The 12,491-nt window shown below is 30.0% G+C and overlaps 2 protein-coding genes across 4 annotated transcripts; one reads left to right on the top strand and one right to left on the bottom strand.

The window, feature by feature from the left end:
- The first annotated feature begins 402 nt into the window (after positions 1 to 402).
- spag (spaghetti) lies at positions 403 to 10,968 on the top strand. Of its 2 annotated transcripts, none has more exons than XM_066296155.1 (5): positions 403 to 756; positions 6,287 to 6,511; positions 7,176 to 7,303; positions 9,244 to 10,385; positions 10,790 to 10,968. In XM_066296155.1, exons 1-5 carry the CDS (start codon positions 625 to 627, stop codon positions 10,885 to 10,887), a joined length of 1,725 nt encoding a protein of 574 aa, XP_066152252.1. In that variant the 5' UTR covers positions 403 to 624; the 3' UTR covers positions 10,888 to 10,968. The 2 variants fall into 2 exon arrangements, with proteins under 2 accessions (XP_066152252.1, XP_066152253.1); XM_066296156.1 differs by lacking the exon at positions 403 to 756 and adding an exon at positions 6,099 to 6,217.
- LOC136346760 (myrosinase 1-like) lies at positions 3,002 to 5,832 on the bottom strand. 2 transcript variants are annotated; one of them, XM_066296173.1, is made up of 12 exons: positions 5,657 to 5,832; positions 5,479 to 5,609; positions 5,338 to 5,431; positions 5,200 to 5,290; positions 4,978 to 5,141; positions 4,244 to 4,416; positions 4,098 to 4,192; positions 3,820 to 3,989; positions 3,529 to 3,675; positions 3,382 to 3,469; positions 3,223 to 3,326; positions 3,002 to 3,167 (listed from the first exon to the last, which is right to left on the bottom strand). In XM_066296173.1, exons 1-12 carry the CDS (start codon positions 5,692 to 5,694, stop codon positions 3,053 to 3,055), a joined length of 1,410 nt encoding a protein of 469 aa, XP_066152270.1. In that variant the 5' UTR covers positions 5,695 to 5,832; the 3' UTR covers positions 3,002 to 3,052. The 2 variants fall into 2 exon arrangements, with proteins under 2 accessions (XP_066152270.1, XP_066152271.1); XM_066296174.1 differs by having other exon boundaries at positions 5,200 to 5,269.
- Positions 10,969 to 12,491: the final 1,523 nt, after the last annotated feature.

The raw sequence follows: 12,491 nt of genomic DNA, 5'->3' as shown, positions 1-12,491 counted from the left end.
ACAGAACTAAGAGTGTTCTGTTTTGTAACGAAATCCAATTTTATACAGTAGTGCCATGAACTTGGTGTCTTAAGTTTTAAGGTAAAGCAGTTAGTTTAGCTTAAGTCAACATTGTCAAGAATGTAAACAAATTCTGTTTTAGAGTTTTTATTTATCAACTTTCATAACTTTCTGTATTTTAACTTATACCTTTCCAAATAATAATAGAAATTAATTTTCAAGTACACGCAAAATTTACCAGTTGAAGTTTAGATGAAAATGATAGGTGAGAGACGAAATCAAACAAGAAGGCGACTTTTATGCACAATCTTGAGAATGCTGATATGTTGTGGATCAGTTACCATGCCATAAAAATTACAGTAACAGATTCGTTATACTATTACATTCAATTTGAATAGATTACAAATTTTCTTCCAACGAATTTGACATTAAGAAGTTGAAGCGAAAATACCTATTCGAGAAAAACGTAACCATAACCTAAGTTTCTGTGAGTTTTGATTTTGTTTTGTTAGATTTTTTTTGCTGTAATGAAAATTGAACCAATGTGATTGGAATAAAATTGTTTAGTCGATAAAACTAAATAGATTTTTAAACTAGAAATTGAAATTATAAAGATCTTAGAATATGAATCCGATTTTGCTTCAGAAATATTTCGAAGAAAATTCGTCTGATTTACAAGATTTCTATAAAGACTTGAAAAGTTGGGGGGAGGAAATGAAGCGCAAGGACGAGTCTCTCAAAGAAGACACCTCTAAGGTATGTAGCAAAAGCATCTATTTTTGGTATAAATTATTTTATCTGGTGGTTATATGAAATAGGTATGTTCAAAGGTTTGGGATGTTTTAAATATAGGTTTTTATCTTGACTTTTATGCATCTTTCTAAGCTATTTTGAACCATATTTGTGTGCATTCATTTGAATTCACCAAATAGAATCCATTGCAAAGTAATTTGCTTGGTAACAAGCAAGTTTTTTTCTGCAGATTTATTAAGAATCTAAAAGCTCTTACTAAAAGACTTAGATAAGGTGACAGTTGTAAGATAGACAGACAGATAATATAAGATGTTAAAAAGTGATTTTGCATTTTGTATTGAATATTTATATAGAGTGAGTCGCAATAGAACCAACGCAGAGTAAGTGCTTATAGGGGACTGCAAAATGTGACAATTAGTTGAATTTTTTTTCTTTACAAGTGATTGTTGAAGTGATATTGTCTTCCGAAGTTGGCTTGTAGATTTTTAAAAAATGGGATAATTCAGAAATTTGATGTCACAACGTAACGAAATTTGGAACATATTTTATTCATATCAACATCTTTAATCAGTACAAATGTCAAATTGATAGATGCTCAATAAGGGTTGGATTAGGGGTAGGGTAAGGGCTAAAAGAGTTGGGATTTTTTGCTTTGTAAAGCAACTAACAAAAAAAATGTCATTTAATAATAAATTAATTTCTAAAACTGTCATTCCCTCTTAAAATTTGTCAAAAATCTTATCATTTTGGACACAGTTCAAGTTTTGTAGAATAGCATTTAAGAGCATCTAGAAGGTTTACCAGTCAAATGTAGTTTAATAATATAATGCCACATTTAAGATACTTTAGCAAATTACAAATAGTTTACCAGTCAGAAACATCATCATTTTTGGGTAATAATTCTTTTAAATCTGTTTGATTTTGATTTGATTCTGTTCCACACAACTATATATCTATCAAAAATGACAAGGTCTTCAACAAATTTTGAAGAGGAATAAAAGTTTTAGAATTAAATTTGCCATATAATGATGTTATTGGTTTGTTACTTACTTTACACATAAAAAAATTTGAACTCTTTTAAACTTTACTTTGCCCCTAATCCAACCGTTATCAAACATCCATTAATTTCACATTTCTACCAATTAAACATATTTTAAATTGGGAAACTTGGGATTCAGTTGTGAAATGCATTTCTGAAATATGCCCTTTTTTCGAAGTTTTCAAAACAACTTCACAGGTCAATATTTTCTTAACTGTCAATGGTAAAAAAAACATTAACAAATTGTTATATTTTGAGGTCCCCTACATGCACCAGCTTTGTGTCAGATCTGTTATGACTCATCCTCTATAATAGAATGCCCCAAAGATATGGTAGTTAAGAACAGGAATATATGGAAGATAGAATCCTTTATTGAAAATAGAAACTTAAATATTAATATGGGTATTAAATGGTGCAAATGTTTCACAATTTATAAACTATGTACCCATTAATGATTTCGTTCATCTCAATTTTCATATGTTAATACCTATATCTACTTAGTCTCTCGAAAATTGGAAAAAATATGTGTAGTTGAATCATGCTTTTGGTTCTTTATCAAAAAGATAATAATTGATAATTGAAAAGTAATAGGACATGCCCGTTGCAATATCTTTAATACTTCATCATAATGCAATTTATTTTTACCTTCGTTATGTTAATATTTAAAAATGTACCCATAGAAAAAGTAATATTTGTTGTACTGAGCAGTTAGGAAATATACTTTTCATAACACATAAAGTATGAATTCATAAGGATTTCATAAGGTTTGGAAAAGTAAACCCTTTTAAAACTTCAACAAGTTGTTAAAAGTCTGATTTCAAATATCAAACAATATAGCAGTTAAATCACTAAAGGTTTATAATTTAGTTCCAACAAAAAAGGAGTTTTTTCACAGGTAGTAGTTTTCACATTATTCCATTGAATCAATATTTTGATATGACATATTTTACTCACCTCTATATACCGCAGGTAATCTATTATAAACGTGTAACATTAATTATCGTTATGTAAAATTTCATGTCTTTTTCCTATTAATGCAATAATAGTCTTAGGGAATTGAAATATAGTTGGAAAAATGCTGATGCGCCCGCCTATACTATGATTTTCTTCAGAGCAATTATTTTCTTAATCAAAATAAAGAATTATTTCCAACATCAGTGATCATTTAGAATATCACATAACCTGATCAAGGAGAGAACAAATCTTAAATAAATTTAATCATTTATTTTTTTTACCATGCCATCTAAAGGTGAAATAAAATTATACATCTAATATTCTAGTGGAAATTACATTTTGGTACCAAAAAGCCGATTTCTTCCATGTTCTAGTTCTGTTCAGATTGTTGAAATCAACATGGATTATTCCAAATTTTTTCCTGTAATTTTCATTGTTGTAAAATTCTTAAAGTATTAATTCTGTTAATAAATTACTCATATGATCCCCACTCAAAATTATCCATCAGGGACCAAATTAAGTAACCAATGACATTAACTTTATCTTGCTCCTTGGCATCTATAGCTCTACTCAAATAATCCTGAAACCAAAAGATTAAGTTAATATCAGCATAAAACAGCCATTGGTTTTCTTACTCTAATTGTAGAGATCCTCTCGTCATCATTTAGTTCATTTTGAGTTTGTTTTCCATTTTCAGTTATCAGAATCCCTTGAGGTTTATATCTAAATATCGTTGTAATAATATGAACAGTATTTATTAGTTTGGTAACATGTATACTTACCTGTTATAAATATAATTAAGACATGTCCTTACTCCGTCAGGATAATAAAAACTATCATTTTTGAGTTGATTAACCGACTGATCTAAAAGGTAGGAAGGTTGTGCAATTGGACGATCCGGTACATAGGTAACTTGGTTGACCGAGTATCTGTTACATTTAGTCATTTTAGGTGACATTTTCCATATATGCATACATATTATAATACAGATATGAATATAAGTATATGTTACTACACATATACAAATATTTACATATACATCGATAAATAACATAAGTGTAAGCTTCACTTACGTATTGAGTCCAAAAAAGTCATGGGTTCCATTAATGTAATCAATTTCTTCTTGTGTGAATTCTGGCAGTCGAGACCTTTGAAAGCCCTCAAGTTTACTTCGGTTAGCAATACGGGCTATCATTAATTCAGGCCAATTCCCTAAGTATATTGGATTTGCCCACCAACCCAGCTAAATTTTGTAAAAAAAAACCCTTAAAACAGGCATTTAGTAGTTTTTTGAATCACTAGTTCAACTTAAGTTTAAACATAAGGGAAGTGATGGTTTTCTTACACATACGTTAAACTGAATATGCCTTTCTTGAGCCGCTATATCCAATTCGTGATTTGATGTAGGTTCAGCCCAATCAAAGTTAATGACGATACCAACTTGGCCTAATAAACGAATGTTTCTTCAAGAGCAAATTTTGTTGATGGTGTTTTTACCATTGTATTTGGATTTGAATTCCTTGTCGTAGATTCTGTATGCTCTTGCGTGGGATTTGAGGAGTATATAACTGCATTGGTAAATGCCGTCACCAATTAACTTTAAGCCTGGTGCCACTATGCCATATTCATAACCATTAGTACAAATTAGGGATGGTTCATTGATTGTAATCCTATAAGAATAGTCATATTAGAGAAATATGCATTTTAGATGTATAAAGTTTGTCTTTAAACAAGGATTTGATGGAAAATTTTATGATTTTTGTAAGATATGTATGTATGTGTTAATATTCGTTTCAATTGTTTTGAAGGAAAAATGGGCCATATTAAGTTTAAGGTAAAAAGTTTGAAATAGATAATTCTATATTCTATATTTGTTTAATGTCTATTAAGCTCTAATGAAAGCAACTCATCGAAAATAAAATCTTCCAAGAGTTGTTTTCATTTAAAAAAAAGAGAAGGAAGAGACGACCTTTTTAAAAGATAAAATCTTGCAAGAGTCTTAATTGGCCATCAAATATGCCTATTAAATTAAACAAAAATTTCAATTTGTTTATCATAAACGTATATAAGAGCTGTTTATGACAAAGAAATTCAGATATTTGCGTAATCGGCATTCCATCAGTATATAATGAAAGAGTTTTAAATGTTTTTAAATACTTACCAATTTCCAAATTTTATAAATCTTATATTCAATTCCACATTATTTCAGGGATTAATTTATCATAACTTACCAGTACTTAACATAAGGTCCATAAAGTTGATAAAGCAATCTCGCATAGTCTTCGAAATAGTTTACAAATTCGGGATTAAGCAAACCTCCTAATTTAAAGATGTACTCTGGCATATCCCAGTGATAGATCGTTATCATGGGTTCTACACCTGCATTCTTCAAAGCCTGAAATTGATTTCCTATTTATCAAAATATTAGTTGAAAGCCTTTAAATAATACATACTTTAATGATATTTAAGTAATAATCTATGCCTTTTTGGTTAATGTTGTTGATTGTTCCATTGGGCAGTATTCTTGACCAAGCAATCGAAATTCTAAATAATATTTCCAGTATCTAAATTTTCTTTTATTAGTTAATTACCGGTAATAGTCAAGGCTCAGGGCTTTAGCATTTTCCACATCCTCTTTCCAGAAATGGTAGGAATCACATGCCACATCTCCGTTTTCTTTAGCATCTAAAAGACCAAGTTCATTAATTAAATTGTTACAAATTAACATTTACTTTGATTATGAAGGTAGGTGTCCCATATACTCTCGCCTTTGCCATCTTCATTCCAGCCGCCCTCTATTTGAAATGCTGACGTTCCAGCCCCTAAAATAAAGTCTTTTGGAATTTGTTTGTCTGCAAAACAACTAGAACAGAGATTTAATTATTTAATTTGGTTAAAATTCTAAAGTACCCGTAAACCAAATAAATGGCAAAAACCAAAACTCTCATGTTTTTATTTCCTGTGCGAATTTGCAATGGCTTATTTTAACATTGAAGGGTAAAAATGGAGGGTATTAATACAGTTTTCTTATTTAACTTTATATTCGAATTCAGGGACTAATTATCACTTATTACTATTTTTAAATAGTTATAATAGTAATAGTTGTGTTCTCTAGATAAAAGAATGTATGTTTTTCAATAATGTCGATTTCTTGACAAAAAATTTAAAGCCGGTTCTGTAAGTGATAACTTTTGTTTTTTTTGGAAACTTCAAATTTAAATGTTTAGTTTTTATACATATCAGAGAATTTTTCAGGCTTTGTGACATATATTTTCTATTAAACATTTACGTAACAAATAATTGTCTTTTTTTGCTTATTTGTGCATTAAAGTGCATATATTTCAAAGAGACATTGTTAGTAACCTTACCGGTCCTTGAACATACGTAATACGTATGTGTGTATATACATATGTATAGGGCGATATATGATATCATTTGCATTTTTGCATGGATATTTTGGTTATTAGAAAAGTACCTTTTTCCTCAATTAATCTTGCTACTAATTTGTGATTTACCAAATTACTTATCCATTTATTACAGAAATCAAAAGTGAACACTGGTAAATCAAAGACTTCAAAACAGAATACGAAAATAAAGCAAGGGACGAAATTATCCAAAACAAGCTCCACGGACTACGCGAAATGGGAAAAGTTCGACGCGGACTTGGAATGTGAACATGTGGATGATGATTGCAAAGACGACTCAGAGTTAACAGATGAATTCGAAGAAGGATCAAGAGATGAAGCCATTGTACATAAAGAGAAGGTAATAATCGTATGTGTATAATATAATAAGTGCATTAAAATTAATTGGAAATATCAATGAACTTTAGGACAATATTTTGTATGAATGCAACTTATAATGAAAAAAGCACAGGTGGCTGTAGTACACAAGTGTTGTTTTTTGATCCAGATTGCATGAATTTGTCTAAAATTACCAAGAATTTTTTTTGCATGAGTTATATTTGTGGGATAATTTCACGATCCAAATTCTATATATTTTTGATATCTTTGTATAATTGTTGGCATGTAAGCGTTGACAGAAGCTGTCGTGTTCAAAATAGCTAACACAAATTTTCACCGCGTACTTTTAAATAATTTGTTATGATTAAATTTCTGTTAATGTCTATTATTGTGGTTATAATTGATGCTTAATAAAAAAATGCATGTTTTTTTTTGTTGTAAAACAGGTGGTAAATGGAATTCTCACAGTTATAAGAAAGAGATACGGTCAGGAGAGTACTTAAAAGGATGTTGTAAACTGCATTATTTTCACATATAATGTAGTTTTTTAATTCCATAGTCTCTATATTCCATTCTTTAGTCCCCATATTCTGGTATTTTAATATAAGTTAACCAATGTTGGCAAAAGACTATATACACGTATTCGTGGGAGATATTTACCATGTCTTATTCCAAAAATTCTTTAGGGAAATGCTTATTTTAAAACGAAGGAATGGGACAAAGCCATGGAATGTTACACTAAGGCCATTAATTGTTATGCGTATGATCCCATCTATTACGCAAATAGAGGGTTATGTTACTTAAAGAAAAACAGGTAAGTTCTTGTTCAGTCGTATTCCGCGTTGAATAATTTTCAAAAAGTAAATTATGAAAGGATTATTAATTAGTGTTTTATAATAGTATATCAAAAATGTAGAGGTTAAATATGTCGGTGGTTTTAAGAAAAAAACTCATATGAATACGAATTCATTTTCGACTATTATTTAAAATACAGGATGACAAAAAATTATTTTTGTATAGTAAGTTCGTTCTGGCATTAAATGTTTTTATGAAAATTAAGGAATGTAAAATAAGCATAAAGACATCTTTCAAAGTAAAAAATGTTTTTAATTTCACCAATAACGTCCTCATTGATGTAATATATTTAAATTCTTTCGAACGAAAAATATACGCCTCTGTTTTTTAAAAAAACATAATTTTCTATATTCTCCATATTTTTCTGAAAAAATAGTTTTATAAATATTTTTCCTAACGTTCACCATTTTCATGAAAAAAAATGCAACAATCTGCAACTGAGAAATTTCACAATTCAGTTGTTTAACACAATGAAAAATACACGAGGGATTGCAGGTGGAAGGCATTTTCAACGCTTTATCTAATTGTTCTTTTATAAGTAATGTAATGCACCCAATTTAGTCTTGCAGTTGTGAAATTAGCTGGAAAAGAAAGTTTTTTTTTCATGAAATCCGTTAGCATTGTAAAAAAAAACCTTTTTTTACAGAAAAATGAAGCCCTCTGATTATTATTTTTAAATTTTAGAAGTAGTTGTTTATCATATTTTTCGTTTTAAATGTTTAGGGTCACATCACTTGAGACGTAATTGATGAAATTAAAAATATTATTAGGAAAAAGTTAAAGAAAAAATTATATTTTTTATCACTCTGTATTACAAACAGGAAGCAAAAATGAACCCACTTTCATTTGAATTTTTGTCTTAAAATTATTCACAGATTCACCCTCGAAAATTTTTACATACTATTAAGAAACACTGTATGAATGAGGTGGTTCAGTAATCTGGTTAATTATTGCTCTCTTAAAAACCGTTAGCGTTAAAAGGTCGGTTATTTCAGAAAAGAGAAAGTTTCATTCATTTTTCGAAAGCTACATTTTGATATTACTCATTTTTTTTGCAATTTATTTTCTGAAATACAGCTATATCTATAATTTTTTAACTACGGACCTAATATTTTTGTTCATACTTAGAAGATACTGAAAATAACAAAATCCCTAAAACTTCACTTCAAAAAAAACCTAATGATGTTTTTTTTCTTAAATGAAAAGTTGAACAGTGCAACCGTAAGATAGGTAATTAAATTAGAGTAAAAAGTACTTCTCAAAATTTGAAAAAAATAAGGCTGGCATTTAAAAAATGGCATGGCTGGAGCTGATATGTCAGAAACCAAGCAGATAGAACAAAATGTATTAAGATTAATGTGTTGATATCAAAAATCTAAACATTTTTCGTATTTATTTTTTTATAAAACTAGTTTTAGATTAATTTTGAAAAAACTGTTTTCATGGATTGCGATTTTTTCCATATTTTATAAACTAAATAAAGTGCGACAACACCGTTTTTAAATCTTAGTTTACCATTATATTTTGCATTTGTTGTCTCATTTAATTGACCTCATAACTCTATCGGTCTAAGGGATAGCAAAAGTTTTACATCACCTAGTTAATACATTGACCTCATTTGACAGAATCAAGAGTTGTGTAAGTATTGGGAGCTTTGCAGAATGACAAGCTACTGTCAAAAATATTTAAATTGGAGTTTGTATAATTTTTGCTTCAAAATTTGATACAGTTATACAACAAATGCGCTACTACTTCTGTCGAATGACGCCAGTGAATGTGAGTAATGGGCAGCGACGTATAGTGATTTTTTTGTTTTGTTAGGTATTACATGAAATTTAATTTTTTAATGATGTTACCTCAAGTATTATTTTCACTTTATACCTTTCTATCATATTTCAGCTTTATAGCAGCAGAAGCAGACTGTACCCTGGCTTTAAGACTAGATAGCACATACGTCAAGGCTTTGCAAAGACGAGCTTCAGCTCGAGAATCTCTAGGAAAATTTGAGCTGGCAATCAGCGATTTACAAGTCGCGCTTACTCACGAACCCAAGAATACAGAGTCGAAGGCCGCTCTTGAGAGGATTAGAAAGAAATTGGGCACCATCAATACCACCGTAGAGAACCCTAGTCGTATAATATCAAAATTTACAGCTTCCCGAAATAAAGGACAGACCGCAAAACCTGCAATAGGAAGTATTAGTAATAGTCAGGTATTGGGTTCAAGTACTGGATCTTCTTGGCCAGATCCTGGATGTGAGATTGTGAATATTAACGCAATAAAGAAGCCTCCACATTTGCGCTCCAAAAAGCCTCTTGTTAAGATTCAAGTTTCTGAAATTAACAGCGTCTCTAAGCATATAGATGAGGCTTCAGAGCAACCGTTGAATAAACCTGAGGCAATTAAAAAGCATGTTGTAGAGCACGTGAAGAAAGTTAATTTTGAAGAAGAAGATTTAGATTCCAATCGTGACACTATAAGAAAGATTTCTGTCTTTAAAAATAACAAAGCCAAAGCCAAAAATGAAATTGGTGACATTTTGATTGAAAACCCATTGCCGGACTCAAATCAGCCTAGTGGCATTATTATAAGTGGAGATCTCAATGAGTTAGAAAAAAAAACAATAGTACAAGAAATCCAAGTAGCAGAAATCAAACCTAAGGAAGATAAAAACACCGAAAACATACTTATTACCAAATTACACAACAAATGTTTAAAGGACACCAAAAACATCAAAATCGAGGAATTTTCTCAGGAGACGACATTGGAAATTCCCAAAACATCAGTTCAGTTTTATAGCATGTGGAAAACCTTGAAGACTGCAGACAATAAATATGAGTATTTGAAGCTAATAGAGCCCAATGAAATTCCCAAATTATTCAAAGAGTCATTGGATAGCACTGTTTTCAGCAGTATTTTGGAGGTTTTGTCAAATGGGTTTGTAGCGAATGGAGACGACGTTTATGGGTTTTTATACCATCTTACACAAGTGCCCAGATTTTCTGCTTTAACCATGTTTATGGATTCCAAGGATAAAGATTGTAAGTATCTATAATATATATATTTTTTATATGATCTGTTTGTTTTTTAGTATTTACTGTGTGTATTTAGAATTCATTAAGGTATATTTTCCAGTTATTAAAGCTAATAAAATTTATTTACCCTCCTAGAACAGTAATTATTAAAGTACTAATCAGGTATTCTCTAGAACGGCAAATGAAATTTAAACTTAGTTATGAATCTGTAAACTTTGAAGTATCAAAGCATTAAACTTGATATCTCAATTAAGTCATTGTTAGAATAAAGTGTTCTATAAAGTTCCGTGTTCCGGATACTTCTATTCTATATTCTTTGCGAAGACAAGAAGACGCAAATATATCGAATGTCTATTTTCAATATACTGATCTTGCCAGATAAGTGATGTACGCCTTTTTTCTACTTTTAGGTTTATGGGAACTTATCCACTATCTACGAGAAAAGGCTCAAACAGTCAAGATTGCCAATGAACAAATACAAGATTTAATTTTAAAATATGAATTATAATCTGCTTGCCCTTAAATTAGTTTTAAATATTTCTTCTGAATCAGATATTATATGAATTTAAATATATTGCCATAAATCATGTCTCAAATTTTTACCACATTTTAAAACCGAAAGTTCTATGTTTAATTACCGTGTAAATTTCAAAACTTCTTATTGCTACGGTGTGATATATAATATAGTATCTTTCAATTATTAGATGTTGAATGATAAGCCATTTGATTAATACGATTAGGTACATATATAGAGTACGCCAATTAAAACAAAATAGCCGTTTTCTTGACTGGTGAAGAAGTTAGGCAATAATGTTGAGGCATGTCAACATTAATATAGAAAGGAAAGGTTTTTTTTTATTAGTAGTTAACGATGATTTCCTATACCCTCTAGACAGTGGAAGAACCACCCCCAAAATTTTAAATGGTAAAGGGGGTCGAGTGATACATTAAATTAAAGGTTTTTTGAAGGCTTTTATGGTGATACCAAAAGTTCTTATTTTGCAAATATGTAAATGACATGTTTGCAAAATAAGACCTTGACATGTAAATCGTGTTTTTCTTTCTCAACACTATGATACATAAAACGCAAAACCGTTTAAATCAATTGGTCGAAATTCAGCTCATTAATTTGCTGACAGCGAAAGAAGTTTGATTTGAAATGCTGTCGCACTTTCCGAACTGTTCGGGGCTTAATTGGCCCCAAACAGTTCATTGACAATGTGTTCTCGCAATATTTCGAAGGTACCTGAAAAAGTGGCATAAATTTTATGCAATTTGTGAAAAGAATGTGTGACTTTCATGTTCGTTCTTCTCCAGGTACTTAATTTATAAAAGAAATTCCATAATGAAATAAAGAACTTTGTTGGCTAATATATATTACAAGAGGATCGTATTTATTTTCGTTGGTGAAGTTAAAAATAACTATATGAATTTATGAATATATAGGGTGTTGCAGGTTTTTATGTACAAATTTTAACAGCGTATTTCATGTGGCATTTCAGTTTGATTTTCTAACTAACAGACGGTGACAATACCGGAGATTATTATAGAATGAGCTTAAGAATTTAACACATGTGAAATTTTACTAAATATGTGCTGAATTTATAACTTCACTATCGTCACAAGAATTACGCACATACCTACTAAAATTTGACGTTTGGTAGACTTCTAATTTGAACAATGTGAAATTCGGCTGTTGTCACTGCATTAATAGTACAGGGCAACATAGTTGGTTTCCATAGAATCACTGCGTTTGCAACAAGTTACAATAGCATATACCTTGAAAACAGTACTAGTTTACTATGTAGAGTGTCTTTCAGTGCATTCACTATTGGTATAAAAAAAGGTTGGGTTCATTACATCATAAGTAGTTACTTGTCCTGTAAGAATGATTACCAATTTTCAATTCCCGGTTGTTGTCGGTTCGCTGACTTGTATAAATTATATAATGTAGTATTGAATAACTACTTAATGACTAATGAATTATTATAAGCTCTCGATTGCTTAACTTTCCCGCTTTTACTAAAAAAAAAAAAATATATATATATATACATATATATGTATATATATATATATATCAGGTGATATTAATAAAGAGGTAGCAGAAAACAA

The sequence above is a fragment of the Euwallacea fornicatus genome, chromosome 24, assembly GCF_040115645.1.
Source record: "Euwallacea fornicatus isolate EFF26 chromosome 24, ASM4011564v1, whole genome shotgun sequence".
Taxonomy (NCBI): Eukaryota; Metazoa; Arthropoda; class Insecta; order Coleoptera; family Curculionidae; genus Euwallacea; species Euwallacea fornicatus.
Note: the sequence above shows the minus strand (reverse complement) of the source record. Positions and strands in the feature narration are given on the sequence as shown.